The following is a 23,024-nucleotide window of genomic DNA, read 5'->3' as shown; positions in this document are numbered from 1 at the left end:
CGCACATTCATCGAATTATTGATTAGCATTACGAAATGTTTGAGGGGAATTAGCGTAGAATTCGTGATGAACATTCAATCCATATATCAATTTCACTTTTCATCAGCAACAGCGGGACACCAGCTAGATGGGACACTAACGATGGCAATTAAGTGGACATAGGGCTGCCAGAGATGTCGCCAGGGATGGCCTGTGACATCCCGTTGTACCGTTTGCTCGATGCCCATTCCCATGTCCATTGGCATGTCCATGCAGGGAGCTTCCATGTCCAATTATCATGTTAGAAAGAGAGTGAGAGCAGCCAAGAGCCGCTGACAGCAGGTCTACAGATACTACAGCTGCTGCCATCCTGTAGGCCCAGTGTCGTCGTCGCTGCTGTCAGTTAGACGCAATTATCCACATTTTATATTGGAAAAAAAGGCAAAAGATGCTGCTACTGTGTGTGCTGTCGTTGGTTCCACTTGGCCTCATGATTTGTCGTTGAGAAAAATCCATTGAATTGAAAAGAAAGAAAGAAAAAGAAAAACCTTTGAAGTATTTCAATAATCGCAATGGCCAGTGCAGCGGCTGACCGTTAGAAAGCAGACAAACAGTGAAATTCATTTTCAACATTGATTTTTGGATTTGTATTTTCATTTTCATTTGTTTCTATTTATTTCTCCTCTCTCGCTGTTTTGTTTTACTTTTGGCCTTAGCGTCTTTTACGTATGTACTTCGTATGCGTGATCTTTTTTTGGGTTTTTGGCACGGCTACTAATTAATTGAAACGCTCCACTACGGCCGAACGCCGACAAAGAAGACATCAGAGAGCAGAGTGACATCGGGCACACGGTGCTCCTCCACTCACCACTCACTCAGCTGCCTGCCTGCCCACACTTATGATGGCCGGTGGCTAATGGTTGCTGCTGCTTGGCTGCTGTCAAGCCAGTTCAGGTCCAAATCCCGTGTCTCCACCCATAAATCACTCAACGAGCAAGATTCCATAATGCCAACCCTGTTCCACCACAAGCAGCGAGGAGGTGGAGTAGGAGGAGTCGCTTCGATTTGTAGCAGAGACAAAAAAGCAGCAAAACGTCCATTACATGCTCGACCGCCTGTCCGAACGCCTCTAATTGCCACAGATAAATATTTATCGATCGCCACGCCATCGCCAGCGACTTAACTCAATCTTGTTAATTTGTTGCACTTGTCGGATAAGTTTTGTTCATTGTTGTTTAATTGTTACTGGCGCTGACACTTTCTAGAGGATAATTCCCCAAACGGCACCACCCCTGGGTAACAATTAATTGTTGTATGTTTTGATGTTAAAATTCAAAAGACTTGAGAAACGAACTAAAATAAATTCAAAATGTCAAAGGACTTAGGAAACGAACTTCAAAATTTCAAAGGACTTAAGAAACAAACAACGAAATTTCAAAAGACTTGGGAAACGAACTTTGCTTTTGCTTGAGACAGGCTGCAAGGCCTGGATCATGCCGATCTCCGCTAAATCATCCCTAATTTGTCATTGTGGCCATCAAAGTTCCAAAAACAGCCAAAAAACCTGGCGACGCCACCCATTTCCAACACACTGGCGCCGTCTGTATTACGGCGATCATTGGAACTCGTTAGAGTTCGCTGCCATGAATAAAGCGGCAGAAAATTTAAGCTGATGTAGTTTCATGGCGTCAAGCTTCTGTCAGACGCAATGTTAAATGTCTAATGTTAATGTTAAGCGTACATGGCTGGTACCTATTTAATTTTTAAAAGTAATGCAATATGCCTACTCTTTTTATTATTAATGGCAGAAATACGTATTGAAAAATGATTTGTTTAGCAGACACAATAATTTTTCATTTAAAATGCTGTTTCAAAATCTTTCTCAAACCATTCCTTTAATTGATTTTTATATAATTATAAAATAAATTTTTTTCCGTATAACTCTTCTCTCTGCGCTAGGCTCCGAAGCACTCCCGTTTCCAGCGCCCACCCTGCAGTGTTATATTTATTTAGTAGCCTTACCTGTCCACACTCTCTGTGAAAAAAACCCTCTACAATTTACAGTCCCACCGCTAAGCCAACCATCAATCAACAGCCAACTCGTTTGAAAGATCTCAATCAACTAAACGATTGTCAAAGAGGGTAAAGCTAAGGCGATTACTCAAATTTGTTGCCCTTATTTAGTCACTCAATCTTTCATCTTTCACTCTACACAAATGTTTGAATGAAATTGAAAACTTGACGAAGTAAAGTTGCTAATAAATGGATAAACCTTCAATGATTGAGTCCATAATTATGGAACAAAATTGGATATGTTTTGCTTCCACTTTGAGCCTCTCTTCTGGTGTTGTGTTTGGGGTTTGTCTGGGGATCAGCCGGCTTCGAGCTACCGTTGAACAATGTCAAGTCATGACTTGGCTCGGCGCGGACTACCATTTCAATGTTTGCGATAATGTTGATGATTAGACGGCAAAAAGGCAAAGCCGCAGCACACGCCCCTATGGACGCCGAAAGAAATCTCCTCTCGGTGGCACACACGTCAAATGCCCAATTAATCAAAGACCCAAAAAAAGCCGAACCGTAGCTGAAAAGACTTTCTTCTCCGACGCTGACTGGTGGGGCAGACATCAATCACGGACTTCTGCGACGCCAAGGGGTTGTCTTTCTTTGGTAATTGTTTCAGCTACTACAACAGCAAAGATCGCGCACATTTTGTTTTATATTTTATGCTATTTATTTAAGGCTACTTTGGGGGGCAAATAATTTAATTACAAATTAGGCTTTAACTAGTTTTAGGTGTACGTAAAGCTGCGTCCTCTCGTAAAGTCCGCTGACTAAAAGTGTGTGTGGTGTGTGCGTTCTTAGCGGTGGTCGTCGGCTGATCCCCAGGGGGTGCAGGCGCAGCTCTCAGCGGATCAAATGTCTCGCCCGATACTTGGTCGGCAGCAGGGCCATGGGATCTGTCTCCTTTGGCATCGCATCAGCAGTCGCCACAGCGGGCTGTTGGCTCTCCCCTGCAAACTGTCCCGTTGGGGCATAGCCGCCATAGGGATCCGAGCGACTGGCCCAGCCACCCTGCGTCTCATAGTTGTAGCCCTGGCCGGCCAGCTGTGCCTGGGTCTGGGCATTGCCATGGATGTGCAGATGAATCTCCTTGCTGGGCGGATGTCCATGCTGTCCACCGGGTCCACTCACACCAGTGCCGCCCCACGACTCCTTGGCATGTGGATTCCAGCCGGGATAGTTGAACGTAGGCGCCGCGTGCTCATACTGTCCAAAGAGCGTCGATTTCAGCGTTATAAACTTGCCCAAAATGGCCACGGCATTCATCAGAACCAAAACCTTCAGCAGGAAGAGCGACTTCATGCCAATGGCCACCAGAAAGGCCACCATGGCCGACAGTACGCCAAACTTGAAGATGATCGGAATCAGTGCCATTTGCAGGCGTCGAATCTTGCCAAATGTGCGACCCTCTGAAAGAGAAAATTATAATTCAAACATTAATTCTGGTGAGGAATTTGCGTAGGTCAAAGAAATGGCATTCCAGTTGGGGATTTTAGCTGCCATTATTACTACAATTTCATCAATAAACAGAGCTGAACGCCTCGGACTATGCGAAAGTACAAAAAAAAACAATAAAAGCAAAAAATAAACCTAAAACCCGCAAAAAAGTGAGGCTCAAATATTTTCTCATGATTTTAAAGATGAGCGCGGCTCGTATTTTTTTCTTATTTATTTAATAAATAAGTTGATGCGGAAAGTGAAATTACAAAGGCTCCACAGACAGATCTGAGCTGTAGCACAGCTCTGTTTTTGTTTTGTTAACACCTTTTAGCGTCTCTAGGCCGCTGTATGTTTCTGTTGTTGCTTAGCCGCTTTTGGCCCTCGCTCGAGTCAGGTTTCATTGAAAACGAAAGTGAGTCAAGAGGCTGGGCAGAGCGGGGAGAGCTGGGAAATGGGTCTTGATTGGAAGAGGCCGCTAATCATTTGAGAGTCAGATGTAATCAGCTTTGAAATGGCAGCCAAAGTCGAGCAAATGCCACTCAAGCTGATTACAAATAGTTCCACTAATTGTTTGTAAATGTTTTTAGGTATAGGAAGCGGCAGAGATAACTCACCCACGGCTGAGGTTCCGGCGTCGGCTGTTGGCTTCTTCTCATCGTCGTCATCGCCGAACAGGCTTTCACCCAGATCGCTGCGCAGCCAGCTCCAGAGTGTGCGCACCATGCCCCAGACACTGAGATCGGTGGGATCTGTGGCCGCCTGCACGGCAGTGGGGTTCTTGCTGCCGCTGCTTGTTGCAACAGCTGTTGCTGCTGCTGCATCTTTGTCTGCCTCCTCATCATCATCCTCCTCCTCGTTGTCGTTCTCTTCATCGTCTTTGTCGTTTTCCGCCTCATCAGTTTTTCCTCCTCGCTGGCTGCTGGGGCTCCACCAGCTGCCTCCGCTTTTTCTCCCGTCGCGGTGGGTTTTTCGACCTTTTTTGTTATCTTGGCGCTAAAAGCGCTGCTCAGGCAGCAGAGGGCCAGCAGCAGCATCAACAGTGAGTGCCGCGCACTTGAACTCTTTGTGAGAAACTGAAAGTGGAACCAGGGAGAGAGAGAAGAAGGCAGAGAAATTATATCAGTACGCTCGAGTGTGTGTCTCTCATTGTCATAGGAATGACAGCGAAAAAGAGACGCTTAAAAGCCATTTCATCATTTCCAGTTTGGATTCAGGTTCGGGCTCTGGGCTCTTGGGGAGGTGCGGAAATTGCGTAAACAAAAGACTTGGGAAACGAACCTGTCGCTGGCCCTGCTGTTAAACGCATTTTAGAATCCACTTTAAACGGAAACCCAAAAGTGCGAGTACTAGCAAACCGACTCGTAAAATGGCCTTTTATGGCCCCCACTCGAACTTTGGGTGCGAAAGCATTTCCCATTTTGAACTGTTGCATAATGAAACAAACATTTTGCGTGTTTTTTTATACGAAATTTAAAAATATTTCTGCTTTGGCCTTTGCCGACCCGCTGTGGCTGTCGTTGGCAATTTATATGTAAATTAAAAGTTGCTAAAAAAATATTTATATAAATGTGATTTGATTTATATTTGACGCATTTAGCGGATACAACTAAAGTGAAATTTAAGCCGTTTATTATGTCAGCAGATGGGGAAAATACACAGCAATGGGAATCCTGCTTGCGGGATAACATTTAAGGGAAATCTTTAAAGAAACGTTAAAATAAATATTAAATCCGATAAAATCTTCCCCATTACGCACTCCACTGTCAAAATCCTTTTATTTTCTATCCATTAAAACTACAAATTTCTAAAACATTTAACATTCCCACACACCACAAATTTTAAACTCTTAGCTTTGGCCAAACCTTTACTTTTGGTTAAACAGCTTCCCCTGCGTAAAGTGAAATTTAAATATGACCTAGCCCGAAATTTGTTTCCCAGAATGTTAACAACAAAAAACTGAAAGTCATTGGATTGTTAGAGCTTTCCATTTCCAATTCACCTGCAGAACCAAAAAACACACAAATATAATTGTGGTAACCAATTTGGGGGTTACACAACGGAGCGAAAGATATTCGCCCAAAAGCCCTAACAAAAGAGTAAACAAATTATGTGGATCTAACGGTTGGCTTCGTTCCCCAAAAACATAAATCATCGTTTCGTTGGAGATGTTTTAATTAACGAAAAGAATTTGCAAATGAGCAACGGGGAAGCTGAGCCGAGAGAATGCCTCCGCTGAGACATAATTTGTGTTCGCTTTTGCATTATCTAATAAAAATAGCTTCATTTTTGGTGCCCCATTGTGTGGCCTCTTAGTCAAATATTCGCCTCATTCGCCCGCAGTTAGTAGGCCAAAACGCTTTTGTGCTCAATTTGTTGTGGCTGAAAACTGTAAATGGAAATCTATTTTGGCATGGCCTTGATTCAGTTCAAAGCGATGCGCTGCACAAAAATTAATTAAAGTTTCGATGAGGCGAATGCAACTGCGGTGGAAACAAAGAAAGAAAGTCTTTCACTTCTCGTGGTGATGCAACAGTCAGATAGAAATGCATTTATAAACAATGTGTGACTGATCGACATTTACATAATTTCCCATTTCTGTTTGACAGACCGAACGCAGTTTTTCCAGCTTAGTTTCACTTCTGATTTGTTTCAAAACACACGAACCCCCATCCCATGCCAGTTAATTAGCATCTTCTGATGGCTGTTTCGTCATCGGTGTGGAGAGTATTATCGAATCTGAGTCAGGTCTTGGGTGAAATTTCATTCGATTTAAGCTTCGCCTTGTTATATGTAAATAAAAACCAGGCTGCGGCCGCCACAAATATTTGCACTTGCTGCTGGGCCCAGATTTCACTGCAAATTCCAGGAAATTGACGGCGCTAAAACGTTGCTGACTGTTATTATTGTTGCTAAATGGCAGGAAGGGCTCTGCAGCAGAGAGGCAGATACCCAACATTGGAAAATCTCCACAACAAAACTAAACAAATTATCCTCAAACTCCCATTTATCGTATTAATTCCACTAATTTGCCAATAATTTGCCTGTCTGGGCACCCAAAATTAACCAAATTACACCTAAAAGCCATAAACATTATATCGCACACACCTCGAAATTCGTTGTTTATTTTAGCCTAATTTAAGCCAATAAAATATTAATGGCTTTACGGTTTAATGGCAAATGAAATGAATTAGTGTGTAGGCCTACAATAAATTCCTTAGACTTTCTTTTCCCCATGGGTGTATCCTACATTATTTACCAGATTTTATTAGCCAGATATAATTATGTGTATGCTAATCAAATCGTAAAAACAAATACACGCAGCGCAGTTTATCTTAGATAATTATGAATCTGAGGCACGACTTTCTATGTTTATGGCACTTTTGCCGTCATTATGCAATTGTGTGGCACGTGGTTGAGGCCAGGCCAACAGTTTTTAAGACTTGACCATTATCTAATGTCCATATAAAATGTCGCAGTTCATGACACGGGCCATGTGGCTCCAAATAAATGGCAGATGGCGCTCTCAGATTTGAACAACAATTGAAAACTGGCCGCGAAATGAAAACACGCCTCAAAAGAAAGTTTTTGGCCAACATACACAAAAAACAAGTAAACACAAGACAAAAACAGTCGAAGATTGTGGCCAAGAATTTGTCATTTGGCATTTGTCACACACAAGCTCTTGGCCTGCATTTGGGCCTTTTGTGTGCTGGCTCCTTTTCAGCTGGGGATTGGGGTAAAGCGAACACTGAACGCGTGCCTGGCATGCCAATGCCTGACGATTGTGTGTGTGTGTGTGTTTGAGGGGGATTCCCCCGTTTTTAGACTTACCATTTTCGTTAATGATGGCTCAGACTTTGTGATCTGTGGCCAATTAGTGCCTGGCTCTCGAACAGGTGGCTGGTAACGCGTTATCCTTAATTATATCTGATACAATTGGCACTTTGGCGCCGGGCAATGAACCACTTTCACGCCAATCTGTTGGCAGACACGCAATGTGTTGGCCAAAAAATAAACACACGAAACTATAGGCCAATAGAAACAGTTGGTTGGCCAAGGAGTGCTCTGTATTTGGCCAAGATTAAGACGGTGATTGAATCCGTATCGAGAGAGAGAGATTTGGATGGCTAGAGAGAGGCGACTGCAATGCTTGAGATGTACCCGCTGACTGCCACTTGGCGCTGGCCCCAGCCAACAGGTAAGGTCCGCGCGTCTGCGTCTCGGCTCATGGCTCTCCGTCTCTGGACGGGTCTCTGTCTCTGTTTTGGCCAGCGCTTCTTCGGCTTGTTTGCGTTGGCCCGCACGCTCTCCCAGAGCCAGTTGGCGACAGAGATAGAGACAGAGACAGAGAGGCGCTTGCGCTCTTCCAGTTACAATTTCGTTTTCAACACTTTCTTCACAATTTCCCCTAAACGGCAGCAGCAGCAGCAGCAGCAGAAAGATCAACCAACATCGAGTCGGTCCGGTTACCACCAAAAAAAACCAAAATCTGCAAAGTCAATGTCGCTCCATGTCCACATTTCTCAGTCTATCTTGCTCTCTTCCTGTATGAGTATCTCCATTCCATCTCCTTTGCTGCTTGTTTATTGCTTTTGTATTACGAATTGTCGTGCAATGGCACAGAGCATGAACGAACGTGACAAAACGCACAACTGACGTCACAAATTGACTGAGAGCACTCTCGCACGAGTCTCAGTTGCAGTGGGACCCAGACCCAGACCCACCACCCAGTCCCAGTGCCCTGCAATGCTGCTCTCATTTACGCTTCTTCTCTCTCTCTTTCTCGCTGCTCCACTGCTGCTGCGTCGCTGCTTGCTGTCGCCTTATCTCTTCCACATATCTTTCACTGTTGTTCGCCAGCTCCTTTGCATCTGCTTTTAAGCTTTGACGAAACGAAGCTGCGCGCTGCAGTTTGCAGCTTTTATGACTGTTTGCATTTAGTGCCTGGAAAAGGAACGGTTATATTTCTCTGCGACTTCCATTTCTCTTCTATTTACACATTTTGTTTCTCCTTGTATATCCGTGCAGAAGGTTTTTCAATTGCAGTTCCTATATGTAAATAAGTGACTTGCTGTAAGGGTGAAATCTCCATATCTTCCCAAGCAAACCTGCCTCCATGCCTCTTTGTTATTTTTAGCAAATATAAATAATATTTTGGAAGCCATAAACGTCACAAAAAGAGCATTTGGAGGTCTTTGAATATAAATCTCCTTGGGCTTTCTCATTCGCTCGTGCTTTTGGCCGCAGTGTGTATGGGCTAAAGTGATGGCAAACATTTTTGCCGGCTCCGTTTTACACGATCTCCGTCGCTCTCAGTCTGTCTGGCTGCCTCTGCGGCTTTCGTGATTGTCTTGACCCATTTCCCCACTACGCAGGTTTCTCACTCTCTCGCTCTCTCTCTGTCTCTCTTTCTTTATCGCCCATAGCCACGCTTTTACGCATGCCGAACTCCCGCGGGGGCATTCATTCGATCCATTCACATTCACTGAAGATCATCTCTCTCCCGTTTCGTCTCCCATCTCGTGCCTCCAGTGATTTGCATGATAAGGCACGCAGAGCATTTCCATAATGGCTTAGAACTTTTGGAACTTTAATAACCCTTTCTGATCAGATGCAAATGGTTTTGATTTGTGGCTTATAATTGTCATAGTTCCCTGAGGAAGTTACAGTTAAATTAGCCAGAACTTTTAATCGGAATGTTGCTCCAGAAACGAAAGGTAAACATTCTATACGAGCCCAGGTTGACATTTTATGCTCATGCTAGTTTAATGTCATTACATCAAATAAGACGAATATTGCCACATGTTGCCCAGTTACATAAATAAACTTAAAGCCAGGCCGGCCTGCAACTGTCATAAGTTCCCCCAGACAAGAGTCAAGACCAGAGTCAAGTCCAGAGTCAAGTTCGTTGCTCTGTCTGGTGCAGCAGTGTAATCCCCGAGCGAAGTTTGCTCAAATCATTACATAATGGCACCCCAAACCAACTGGAACCTGGCGATGGTGTGTGAAAACCGTTAAGTACATGAAACGCACCTACAAATGTACCTCTCTGCTGGCTTCAGGTTCACGTTCACGTTCAGGGTTCACCGGGAGGTTGTGTCTCGTCTCGTCTCGTCTGTCTGTGGGGGTTCAGGTTTTTCGGAGTTCAGTTCGCTCTGCTCTGGGTCTCGCTTTAATGGGACTTTCCTATGCCCCACAAAACACATCACAGAGTTCCATTCATTGGAACGCTCTGTTCCTAACGGTTCTCACACCTTTTGACGCTTGATCTGCTCTCCCGTTCTGTGCATATTGATATGGATACGGCCATTCAATTTGCATTTTGATGGAGCTCTTTATCATAATCGTTTCCGTAGAGGTTCTTTGAAGAGGTTTACTCAAGTATTTTGCTATCTTAAGCGATTCAATTACAGCACAGATCGGTTTTCCATTACTTTTCTGATTTATTTTTATTTGGATTAACTGAACAAGTTATTAATGTAGACCCCTCCCTTGAGTTTGGTTTACTTTCGACCCCAATTCGATTGATAGACATTCGAGTAGTAGCTCTGCCAGTTGGGATTGCTCAGCGAGGCATATGGATTGTTGTAGTTGTTGTTGTTGTACACCGGATACAGATACTGCCCGATCACATAGGGCCAAATTCGTATCTTTGTATTGTCATAAGGACTCGCTGTGGCATAAGTGCTGTAGTAGGGATACGGCGTGGTCTGGTAGTAATACTGATTCAAGCTGGAGAATGTTGGACTGGGCGAGTAGTAGGGATTGTACTGTGTATAGTACTGGGCAGTTGTGAGCTAAAATGTAGATAAATACTCATCAGATGGGGAGTTCTGGGGTACTTTATGGTGAGGAAACTTACCGCCAATAGGCACGCAATCAATAGCCAGGGGAGGCTGCAATTGTAGCTGGATTTGTGTGACATTTTGTGTGATGGAGCTGTGATTCCGGACTAACTATGTTGCGCACGGACTTTTCCAATTTATAACGCCCCGAGGTGTGACAATTTTACGCACTGCTGCCGTATGGCAATTTTCCCCAATTAACTTTGTTTTGCTCTGCCCCCTTTTTTATGGTGGCACCCCGTGTGGAATTTCGTCATTGAACTTGACTCATCCGCCGGGTAACGATCGGTGCCAGTAACCACCTGATGGCTGGTTGCTGGGGTTGTTTACCCAGTGGATGGATGGATTGTACTTAGCCCAGCGCCGGTGGATTCCCGTGACGTAAAAGGAAGGAGAATTATCCACAAAACACTTTGTTTCTCGGCCACAAATTAGTCAATTAATTGTGAGTGGCATTTTGGGGTAGCTGCAAATTTGATTTCGTTTTTATTTCGTTTGAAGTGTTTGCTTACAAATACGAAGATTATTTGTAAATTATACAATCCGCAGTTGTTCCGTAGTTCTATTTTTTTTGGGGGAATGCAAATGGAATGCGTAAGGGTAAGGGTAAGGGTAATGGGTGAATGGGTTTAGGGTAACGGGACCATTTCTATATACATTATATACACAACACGACGCCTTCTCCTCTTCATCTTCCGCTCTCTGTCTCTCTCTACATTTCTATATCTATCTCTATCTTTACGCAATTAGACTAAAATACAAAAATTACAAAACGAAACTCAACAAAAATTGTCAACAAGTCGCTTAAATTAATTCAATTCAATTCATTTCATTTCTCATTTCGTATTTCATGGAATTTTTACAGCATTCTATTCATTCAGGGCATTTTAATTTAATTAGTTTGTTTGCTCTTGGAAAGACAATAAATATTTAGTTAAGTGCAAATCGTTTTAGTAATCCTCATCATCTTCATCTGGCGGATCTGTGGCGTACGTCAGTTCATTCAGATAGAACCATTTCTGTGGGTTAGAAATAAATAGAGACATTAGCTAGAAATATGGTGAAATATGGCCAGAGATCTGTCACTTACGGGTGACTCTGTGCAATTGAAATTGTAGTCCCAATCACAGATTCTGTATTCCTGATTGAAGCTCGTCTCGTTGGCGCACAGGTGTGGTATCCGATTGCCCTCTTCATCGCACATATGGAAGATCTGTCAGTGGGGAATATATGTGTAAAGTTAGTATACTTTCAGGCAGGCAAACAAAAGCCCAAGCCAGGCTTGAGCTGGAGCTTTCTGTCTCTGTTTCTCTCTTTGCGCTCACCTGGCAATTGTACTCCATATCGGCATAGAAGCCCACCGATCGCCTCTTGCAATCGAATGAGAATGTTATATTATCTAAATTCGTCCATTCCTTCGTCTTGTGATTTTGAAATACTGGACTGGCTAGATCCTGGCCTTGCACCGCAATGGCGGCCAGCAGGATGGGAGCTGCATATAAAAAATAGCGAAATATTTAACAATAGAAAAATATAATTGTAGCGACATTTCGGTCTACATTCTATAGATAAAAGAATTGAATAAAAGCTTTAATAGACAGGCAATAATTATTATTATTTAAATTTATTTCTATATATAAAATTCTAAACATTTGCTCGTTTCTGGCGTTGTTTTTTTCTGCTAATTTTCTTCTTTTTAGTCTCCCTTCCAATTCTTTGCACTTTGCCAGCTGTGTGTTGCCTGCTTTGCCTCTTTTCTGCTTCTCTCCTTCTACAGGCCATGGCCAATTCCATAAGTTATTTGGCTCACGCAGGGCCCAACACACAGCAGCAGCAGCAACAGCAAAACGGGCCAAAAACAAAGCCCAATAGCATTCGGTTAACCAACCTCAACGTCAATGGCTTAATCGACGCACTTAGCATTTAATTTGTGTCTCCATCTGTGTCTGTCTCTCAACGTCTCCTAATGGGGACAGGTACTCGATCGTACTCGTGCTCGTACTCACCTAGTAAAACGCCGGAAAGCCATAAAATTCTATAACTGTAAACCATTTTTGTGGCGTTGGACATTTTGGCGTGAATTTTGTGTTTCTCTGGCTCTGGCTCGTTTGAGGTATTTCGCCTCTGGGCTCTCTCTCTGTGCGATATCACGCTGGAAATCCAAATCACGCTCACGCTCTCGCTCTCTCTCGCTCTCTCTCTCTCTCTCTCTTGGGCCGTTTGCTACGCGTCCATTTAGTTGGCTCTTCTGTTGTCAATTAGGAAGCGGTGTCTATGTCTATGGCTTGTGGCTTATGGCAGGCACATGGCTAAAATGAGAAGAAAAACCAGTAAAAATGTTGAATTAATTTTCAATGAATTTCAGCTATGTAGATGGAAAGAAGTTTGCAAACGTATTTGAAAAGGAAGCAAAACAAATCAAAGCATTTGCAAAGCTCATGAATTTTATGTATTCTTAATGATCGTTTATAGGTTCACCCGTTTGTCGGTTTGTTATTTGTTTTACAAACAAGTCTCGCAGGTTTTGTGAGCTAATTGACTGAAAATTGGGACAGCAGAAAATGATTATTGTTTATTGCAACAGAAGGAATGTCCGGGAGGTTCTGGAATGTGTCTAGGGTTCATATTTTTAGGTCTTAGAGATTATTGATAGATTTAGAAATGCTTAGATGAGAGCTAGAGTAGGTTTGGTTATGCCTAAAGCTACCATAATGCCCTCGGGGTAACCTCGGGGTAACCAATCGTTTTCATATGACTCTCTGAACTGCTGGTCAGCTTGCCTTTCTTTTTAATTAAATTGCATTGAAGTGTATCTTACAGTCTATTACAAAATCAAAGCCAGACAGCCAGTCAGACAGACAGACAGCCAGCCAGACAGTCCAACCAGCTTAGACACAATTTACATGCCGAACCCACGCCCAAAGCAAGCCAAGACACATCAGAGATTGACTCATCAAGCCGGATGCAGCAGCTTCTGCGTTAATTGATTTTATTTTGAGACACAAGAAAGCCACTCGAATAACGAGTCCACGCCTTTTTCTTTGGGCAAGCAACAGGATATATGTACTTATGCTTAATGGTGACCCACTTTGGTGTCAATCAGAATTCTATGACTTCTGCTGACTAATCGCCGACAAATATTCACCAAAATATTTCATAATAATATTTCACATCAATCATAAACTGTCAAATTAACAATGAATAAGAGAGGGTGGAGGTGCGGGTGGTGGAGGGGAGCGGGGAAACGCTTTAAACGCCATTAAAAGACAATCAGTCAATGGCAGATCCAATCAGCAAATAGATTCTATTTATGCAAAAATATTTCAACGTTTTGTGGCGATTTCCTTGCCGTTTCTTTTCCCCTGCGAATTGATTCATATTTTATTTGGGTATTTTGTCTGCGGTTTTATTGTTGCAAGCGGTGAAAAGAAGGTCGAGTAGGCGAGTGCGGCCTTGCAGCCTCAATTAAATTGTCAACCCGGGGTCTGGGCTGATCTGGAGGAGAATCGAAACAAAAGTCTGGGACTGGCGATTCCGTTGATTAACTTTTATTGTGTGTACCTCCATTTGGGCTCTTTCACTTGGGGCATGCCCCGACTGTGCTGTAAATCCTTGACATTTTACTGGAATTTATGGCCTCTGGATGCGTAGATGACGTCGATTGCCATCGCGCCGCACAAAGGCCAGCCATGCCACGAAAAGATCGCAGACGAAATAATCGTAAATTGTTTTTGTCTTGGCCTCCCGCGCAACTAATTTTCCTGGCACTGACTCCTGGCTACGGGCGGGTAAGGGGCAGGGAGGAGTGTGGCTGCAACCGGCTATGTCTGGCCACAAAAATGAATGATATGCAAATTTTGTTGGGCTCTCTTAAGCCGAGTCCGTGATGAAGTGAAGGCAGGTCTTAAGGCGACGTAAAAGGTCATCAGTGCCCGGGCCAAGCAAAAAGTCATCTTCACGCAAAACTGGAAAACATTTCATGGAACGTATGGCCAGGGGAGAAGCCAAGCCAAGACGAGAGGGGCATGAACAAAGAGGCGCCTCCGAGATGACACAGCAGCAACAGCTGTCCGTCTGCCCAGGGCCCCCGTTGGTTTGCCTCTGGTCCAGCTGGCAGTGCTCTGTCTTTCACCTTTTCGACGGACTGTCGACTGACCATGGCGCCTGTGTGACAAATGCCAGAAGAGTGGAAGCCCCTCAGCACCCCCCTGCCTTTTGTTTCTCTCTTAATATTTCCGTAAAGTGGTCTCCAACGTGATTCAAGTTGGGTTTTTGGGTTTTGGTGTATTTGTGGGATTTTGGCCAATGGGAAAACACTCTTCAAGCGCCTACAAATCCTTAAGAGGCTTTCAGGCCAAGAGGTAATTGATTTTAACGGACTTTAGACACGATTGTTTGAGGCGCTATCAGTGGCAGATTTAATGGTTTATTTAATACAACTTTATTGAGCAGTTTGTGGATAAATCTTTTGCTTAACAGATAATGGGTTTTATTTAGGTTTTTAGCATTAATTGAATTGGCAGCTTTAACCTTTCGGAAAAACACTAAAAAGCTACGATTTATTTAGCGCTTTCTCTGGGCAATAAAAGTCTCGAAAGCCTTTCAATTCTTTAATGCATTCCAAGAGCATTCAAACTTCGTTCTTTGTGTGTTTCTCCCCATCAAAGCTGATGGGATATTCCCCTGTAATGCACAGCGCATCGTCACTTTTGACATTTTCTGACAAGCGTGAGAAGCGAAGCGACTGCTAAAAGTACGACAGAGAGGGGGGAGAGAGAGAGAGAGACCAAGAGGAGACCCTCTAGAGACTCCATCGTTTGTGGTCGTCTATCAATTTGCTGTGGCTGGTTGACTCTTGTTGTTTGGGGTTCCTCCTTCGTGCCACCAGCATTCCGTGGGCTGCCTCGTTGCTGCAAGTGCAGCCACACATTCTGCCTGCCCGCCTGCCTGCGACTTGTCTTTCAGGCCACCATCTGCATTCCTCAAGCATGTGCGACATTAATTTTGGTTAAACCATTTTGAAAGTCCCATTTTTAGTTGATTTTGTTGCTGCTTTTGTCGGCTGTTTGGCGTTTCGCTGATTGGATTTGCGGCTAATTCGGAAGTTTGTTGGCGTTGCCTTGCGAAACATCGCACTAATTTGTTCATTTCTGACGCGTAACCGAAGGCGCAATGTTTTATGAGCGGTGTTTTTGGGCCCCCAGTAAAATTTATGCAAATTTTTACCAAATTATTTGATTTCTTGATGAAACACACAAAAATACGGGGCAAAAAACGAGTAAGGAAGAGTTTTGTTTGAGGTCGAAGGTGGAATAGCCCAAGGAAGGAATGTGAAGGTCTTTCCATGCAATCGATTCCACTGATAGAATTCCAGAAAGCCACAGAACTGATCCTCTATAAAGAACACAACCTCGAAAATCCCTCCTTTCTCTCATAAAAAATCAAAATAAAAAGCCAAACAATTTCCTTCACCGCCAAAAACTGCAACAAAGTAAAGAGTCAACGAAAAAAATAAAAAGGAAAAGCTGAGAAAATTATTTCACCGTTTTATGGTTGTGTGTGGCAGCGGAAGCACCGCTAATTGGCGGAACTGCCACACAACAACAGCAGCAGCAACAACAATGGATAAAAAGAAAAGCAACAGAAAATATGTTGAAACGGCCAAGGCGGGAATGGAGAGCTGGAGATGACGATGACGATGACGACACCTGAGACACCGGCTTATTGCCACCGCGCCCCAAAGGGGATCCGGTGCGGATCGGATGGACTTACATAAGCCAAAAGCAGCTGGCAAAAAACAAAAAGAAACATGGCCTAATCAGCTCAACCGACTCCCAAGTAGCAATTGATTAGGCCGATCGCGTTGACACCTGGACAAGTGGACAACAATTTTTTGCACAGACACACATTTTTCAACGCCAGCCAACGACTGACAAAACAAAAGGCTAAAAAATAAAGCAGCAGACTGGAAACCGTTTAATTGAGCGGCCAGCGGCCAGCAGCAAAATGGGAAAACTTGTTGTTGGGGTTGGGGGATGGCACCAGCCCGATTCAGCTCCCAAAACCGCTATGCCATGTGGAGGCTTCCGTTCCGAAAAATTTGTCCTTGAAAATTTGTTGGCACGCAGAAATGCGCTTAATGCGAAAAATCAATATCGCTAAAAACACAAACACACACACGCAGCCCGATACGAGTATATTCCAGCTGCAAATCAACAAAAAACTAAAAAAGAAAATAAAATAAAGTCAAAAGTTGATCAGAAAAAACCGAAAACCGGCTCGGACGCGGCACTAAACGAAGCGATTAAGGCAGATTTATAAACGAAACAGCTACACCAAAGCGCCCACAAAATAAAACATAAATTTAGGATACCAAAATAACAAGCAGAAATAGCACAAGAAATTCAAAAATAAATATAAAATAAGCTAATGAATGTCAAAAATGTTATATGTTCAGAGTTGCAGGCAAGTTATCTATCAGCAAAACATAATCCCATAAGCCCACACCCGTAATCCCTATGCAAGTTATTTAATTAAGATTTTTAACTGCTCAACAAAATCTACTTTCAAAAGCCTGCAACTGATTGAAATGTAATCTGCTTAAATGTTGGCGATAAATAATGAATTTATTGATCTATAAAAGGGGGAAATACCGGCATCCCAGCTGTGTGTGGGAAATGAATTGTCAAAGAAAGTTCAGCAAATAACTTGTTTGACACTGTGGAAAATATAATCCAATTACTTATGTTCGCCTTAACGATTGCAGCTTAATTTATGGTTCATATAACCATAATTTAGCAGATTCAAGTGACAAACTACCAATTACAGAAGAAGCTTTATTAATGAATCAAATCAGGCATGGGGTTGGCCACAGGTTTGGGCCTAAGTTTTTATATTTACTTAATTATTTATTGTCAAGGTGCATCCATCCTTGGCAACAGTTGCTACCCGTTTGTTAGAGGTAGAGGAAGTTAAGGCGGGGAGCACACAAAACTAATAATTAATTAAAATTCCATTAAATGCGTGGAGAGATATTTATGCCCGAGAAGCGAAGCATTGATCGATCGATCACACAATGCCAATTCAGTGATTTAAATGCCATCAGCAGCAGCTGACGATGCCGTTGCCCATGCCGCTGCCATGCTGCCGACCTCTGACAATAATGCTGACAACAAAGTAACAACCAACAAGCCAACAAGAAACAATCACAAAAGACGGATCAGCTACCGATCCGATCCGCAGCAGCGGGTCTCTCTGACCTGCCAGACATCCCCGGCAAAGCCGCTGCTCGGTGTCCATCCGTCATTAACATATCAGCATTTGTGCTGTGCTTCAGCAGAAATAACAATCGTTACAAGGGCAACACAGCCAGAGCCAGAGCCAGAGCCATCATCTGACGATGCTGATGCTGATGCTGAAGATGATGGTGAAGAAATTGTTCAGTTATCTGGGCAGAGATACTCATGGTGTACACACAGATACTCGTATTTTTAGATTCGCTAAGGTAACATCTCATTGAAGTGGTTATTGATTGATCGCCTTGCGGCAGAGACCGAGCCCAAGCCCAAGCCCGAACCCTATCCCTGTCCATCCTCTCAAGAGCAGAGCTCATGGCAACTCATGTGATTTGTAGTGCGAATATTTGGCCAGTGGCTGGCCACAATGACGCGACGCCTTTGAAGTGGGCATTAGGCCTGCATCCCATAGATACAGAGACACAAAAGCCACAGGCAAAAACCAAACCAATCATCAGCTTGTTGTTGTTGTTGTTGCTGCGGAAACCAAAATTGGACGCACAGGCAACGGCATTTTTGTTATTTATACATTTATTTTGCAATCTTGTATTAAATTTTAAAATTCAAACTTGTTCAACTTGTTGGCTTGGTATCGGATATCGGCATCGGCCTGGGCATCGGCCGATACACAGATTGTATCCTATAGAAGAAAAAAGGTGTGATATTGAGCTCAACTTTTGGTTAAGGTTAGCCAGAAGGCAGAAGAAGTGATGGAGTGTCTATCGAGAGGTCTCTTCAAGTTTAACAAGATCTTTCGAGGCGTCTTTGAGCAGACTGTGATGCTCTTCTAGAAGAATCCCTTGATTCCTCTTCCCAAAAGTGAATTCAAATCTTTCCATTATAATCTCAAAATCTGTTCAAAATCCCATAAACCTCTGTGACGCACACATCCAGAATTATTTAACATAAAATTGAATAATTTATCTGTTCGATTTGTTAATAAATGTTGAGTTTTGTTAGCTGCCAAAATAAAATCGCCAATCGCCGGCCACTTGTCTGGGTTGCTTGGGTTGGGTTGGGTTCTGGTTTGATTTCTCAATTGGCAGAGTAATTTGAACCGGTTGGCGGAGCGAGCAGAGCAGAGCAGAACGGTTGTGGGTTGGGGGTGCGCTGAGAAAAAACCCTTTTGGTCGAGTTCAAGGCTCGCCACGTGTCGTATACTTAATGTGCCGGCACTTGAGTCGGTGCACACGTTGCAATACGTTGCTCGGCCAAACGCTTTTCACACAATTAAACAGCAGCAGCCAGCAGGCAGGCAGCATTAACTAACCGACTGGTAATGTGGCAGCCATAAATTTTATGTAAATCGCGTTGCCTTTTTTTTGTGTTCGTATCGTTTCGTTTCGTGTGGCTTAAGTTTTATTGCAGCTAAAGAAGAAAACGGTACAGACGAGACGAGACGCTAAACAATGCAAATAAATTACGGCTTCTGCTGCTGGCGGTGCTGCTGCTGCTGCTGCTGCTGTTGGTGCTGCGGGTGCGGATACTTTGTAAATTGTACTGATGTGCAATTGAACGCAGAGATTCACACAGATATCCACACAAACACAAACACACACTCATAGATACACACAGATACTGCAAATATTTTCCAAGAATGCGGCAAGCGGGTGGCTCTGGCTGCTGTGACTCTCAGACTCCACTCTCAGCTGCCGCCTGTAACTGCTGCTGTTACTGCATTTAACTTACACTTAAATAACCACAATCCTAAACAACAAGTTTTTTTTTTTCTTTTTTTTTTCTTTTTGTTTTTGTCGAAGTCATCGATTACATTCAGCTTTTGGCTTTGCCTGTTCACGGCACTTGCATCCGAAGCGAGAAAATGCAAGCGAGCAGCCTCAAGCAAAGCAACTTTTTTTCTGAATGTTTTTTTTTCAATTTACTGGAGGAGCACATATCAAAATAATGCTATATATAGAGAGTTCTGCGAAAAGATTTAAAGCCACAAGCTTTGATTGCAAATCGGATACAAAAATCCCCCTAATAATTTGGCATTAGATTCTCTTCATGGAATTATCAATTAGGTTTCGTTTTCTGTCAAAACAAGTTTCTTTTACTGGGAAGGTCAAGACAACAAAAATTGCTAAATTTAATGCTCGTTTCTATAAGGAATAAATAATGTTTTAAGCTGTCTTTTCGTCATTCTGCATGCCCAATATATTCCTAAATCTAACTCTTCTATACATGATCTACATTTTATATTGAATGTCACACGATCTGCATGTTTCTACGCAATTTCCGCATCTGTCTATAGAGAACCCTATCCATATTTTAGTTTCTTAAGCATTTTCGTTATGTTTTTCTACTAAAATATGTAAAAAAGTTTGTTCAAAAATTGATGAACAATATTTAAAAGATTTATAAAGTGAGGCTGCCCCGTTTGTATCTTATTTATTGCTAGACATTATTTTGACAATCAAAATTATATTTATTCTCGCGAATAATTAATAGTGATGATGGCGATAATTGTATAATATTTTATAAAATTAGTGTGTCATTCATGAATAAAACAAATAGATATTTTAAGATATTCGCTAAAGATTTATGTTGATATTAATATTCTCAGATGCGATATACATATATTTAGTGGCTGGCTTCCACTTTGAAAAACTAAAAGATTGTTTATAAAATATGTAAATATTTGCTCGTTTAAGGATGTGTAGATGTTAAATGTACATTCTACATATTTTTCTAACATATCTTCTATCTAATAAATCACAAAAATGTTCAGCTTGAAAGCGAAATTCCTTTCCCTCTCAATTGTCTAGAAGAAAAAACCTTCGTAAGCGGAATTGCAGTGTTGGGTCTTGGATCATCAACAGACTTAGCCGCTGGGGGCAACTTGTTTTCTTGTTCTTTTGCATATTCATGTGGCGCTGTCCAATTGCTGTGTGTCTGCCGTCATCATGGCAGCTGAATGGCAAAGTTTAAATGGCCTTAAAGCCCACCCTCTGGAGATATTTCCCCCTCTGCGCGAGATGCTTACGCAAATTTGCTCCGATTTGTGACAAATTTGGATCGTGTGGCAGGGCAGGGACAGGGGCAGGGACAGGGGCAGGGGCATTGAATTATGCTAATGGCGCTGATAGCGATACATCATTATGTGCGTCGCGGTGTGGTGTGGCATTATGTAAGCGCCACGAAATGGGAGCACACGCATTGTATAAGAGTTGGCTGCAGGCTGCAGTTTAGCAGCTGGAGGGAGGGCCCACCTACCTACCTTTTAGGAGATTGCACTGGCGGAGGAGGCTGCGGGGGTAAATCCAAAAGCCGAGACCAACAAATCCGCAAATCTTTCAGGCACTGCAAAAAAACGACTTTCTTGCCAAATCTCGAGGCGGCCGCTTAATTATTTTTAAAAACGCATTTGCATAAGATTTTTGCCGTTGTATTTCTTTTTTGTTGGTTTATTTTTCTGCTGCTGCTGCTGCCGCTGTTGCTGTTGATTTTTGTATTTTTTTTGTATTTATGTAAGAAACTTTTATCTAATTTTTAGTTGGAGGCGAGCACTGGAAAAACTATTTCTATTACGATGGCTGTTTCACCACCGGGCAACAATAAATTTGATATATGCACGATATATAAATATTGCTTTGCTCTTTCTTCACACGCACACAAACACAAGCACACACATAGAGGCACACACGCGCACCGTCTGGAGTATCGCGTATCCGTCAGATGCAAAGATACAAAAGCAAAGACAAAGCAACAACCGTTCGCTGGGGCACACGTCGCACGAATAAAACGGCCAAAAGACTGCCAGAGCCAGAGCCAAACACTTGACGGCAAATCCACAAAAAAAGCCAAAAGAAAACACAAAATGCAAACACAACAAAGCCACACAAAAACAGAGCCGAAATGAAAAGTGTTTATTTTGGTTTGAATTTTTGTGTTTTGGTTTTTTTTGCTCTTGGCTCTCTGTTGTTGTTGTCTTCGGTGGCGTCTTTCAACGGGGTTTTGGCCAATGCATTTGTGTGCCTGTACGTTTTGGCCTCGTTTGCTTACGGTACGGACGGCTGCGATTGCGTTTGTGGAACGGGACTGGCGAGACGATCGATTCGGTCGTGAAAACGTTTGCAAAGTCAGCGCTCAACTGGTTCGCAGGCCGCCGCTCAAGCTGAGAGCAAGAGCCACAGAGATTCAATGCATTCGCAAAAGAGCTGCCCAAAGAGCTCTGGTCCAAAAGAGAGAGCAGAGAGCCATTGAGGTAGGTTGAGCGCATGCGCAGACTCCACTTTTTCACTGCGTGCTGCCAACCTGCTTTACTCTTGTGCCTGTGGCAGTGGCAGTGCTGCCTATTCGGCAGTGTTTTTGGGGACAAGTTTCGGCTTTCATTCAAAATTTTTGGCCAGGCTTTAAGGTCTTCTTAGTCATGGCGAGTTCATGGCTAATTGAAATGCGAATAGCGTTGAACTTGTTCTAACTTCGAATGCGTCAGAATTCACTTACCAGTTCGCGAGAATCTGCTCTTTCAATGCCTCAAATACACTGCCTAAAGGTAGTGCCACTTGGGGGAGAAGTTTAACCAAAAATAGGTAGTCTTAAAAATTTATTTCAGCAAGCGATGAAAGCTTCGTTTGTGAGCCAAAACAAAGTGTATTCTAGGCCTCGCCTTTGCCCACATCCGCTGTCCTTCCTTTCTCGTTTTTTTCAATTAACATAATTAAAAAAGTAAAGGCGAGCAAAAGCAAACCACAAAATGTATAAAATTCAAATTAGCATAAGAACAACTTTTAGTTTTATTTAATCCTCTTTTTTTGTTGTTGTATTTTGGTTCATTGGTTGGCTGGTATTTGCCGTATATTTTTGGGAAACTTTAGTGCGGTTTTAATTTGTGTTTTTGTTGTTGTTGTATATTTTGGTATGCTGTTAACTCCGCGTCAAGTTCATCAAACACGTCTGATTAGGAGACCGTACACCCGCCCCGATACTGGTTGTGGCTCTGGGCTTTCGTCTGTTTATCTGCCTTTGGGCTGGTGGGGTTTTTGGGCAAGTCAGCTGCTGGCCCGGGCCTGGGCCTGGTCTCTGACCGGCTATGATCTGGTCATTTGAATGCCAAAGGCATCGCCCGTTTGCTCTTTTCACATTTGCCGTTGGCTCTTTTTTGGGCTCTAAAAAGCAAATTTATGATAAGCGCGAACAACGAATTTATTACCAGCTACGGATCGACACCAAAAAACCAGCGAAAAAAAGTGGCCCGGGCCAATGCGAAACACTTTTTTTTGGCTTAAATGTCAAACTAATTTAAACAAGAGAGGAGAGCCATTAAAACTGGATTAATTAAAGGCGCAACGGCAGCAGCCACCGCTGCCACAGCAGCCACATCGGACAAGCAAATTAATGCATTGATGGACATCCAATGGAACTCCCAGTCGATGCTCACTTTAAGGCCACTGAATGG

The 23,024-nt window shown here is 43.0% G+C and overlaps 3 protein-coding genes across 3 annotated transcripts; all 3 read right to left on the bottom strand.

Moving 5' to 3' along the window:
- Positions 1-2,689: 2,689 nt before the first annotated feature.
- On the bottom strand, positions 2,690-7,675 carry LOC117893690. Its single transcript, XM_034800380.1, is given in 4 exon segments — positions 2,690-3,452; positions 4,098-4,386; positions 4,389-4,556; positions 7,315-7,675. Coding segments are annotated over 4 exon segments (1,026 nt in total). The 5' UTR covers positions 7,318-7,675; the 3' UTR covers positions 2,690-2,886.
- Positions 7,676-9,940: 2,265 nt separating this feature from the next.
- LOC117894833 lies at positions 9,941-11,048 on the bottom strand. Its single transcript, XM_034802080.1, has 2 exons — positions 10,346-11,048; positions 9,941-10,280 (listed from the first exon to the last, which is right to left on the bottom strand). The coding sequence occupies exons 1-2, from the start codon at positions 10,406-10,408 to the stop codon at positions 9,987-9,989; spliced, it is 357 nt and encodes a 118-aa protein (XP_034657971.1). The 5' UTR covers positions 10,409-11,048; the 3' UTR covers positions 9,941-9,986.
- Positions 11,049-11,167: 119 nt separating this feature from the next.
- LOC117894832 (U-scoloptoxin(01)-Er1a) lies at positions 11,168-21,049 on the bottom strand. Its single transcript, XM_034802079.1, has 5 exons — positions 20,844-21,049; positions 12,335-12,637; positions 11,654-11,820; positions 11,419-11,541; positions 11,168-11,347 (listed from the first exon to the last, which is right to left on the bottom strand). Exons 2-5 carry the CDS (start codon positions 12,396-12,398, stop codon positions 11,279-11,281), a joined length of 423 nt encoding a protein of 140 aa, XP_034657970.1. The 5' UTR covers positions 12,399-12,637; positions 20,844-21,049; the 3' UTR covers positions 11,168-11,278.
- Between the last annotated feature and the right edge of the window lie 1,975 nt (positions 21,050-23,024).

This window comes from Drosophila subobscura, chromosome J (genome assembly GCF_008121235.1).
Source record: "Drosophila subobscura isolate 14011-0131.10 chromosome J, UCBerk_Dsub_1.0, whole genome shotgun sequence".
Taxonomy (NCBI): Eukaryota; Metazoa; Arthropoda; class Insecta; order Diptera; family Drosophilidae; genus Drosophila; species Drosophila subobscura.
This window is presented reverse-complemented; position numbering and strand designations above follow the sequence as displayed.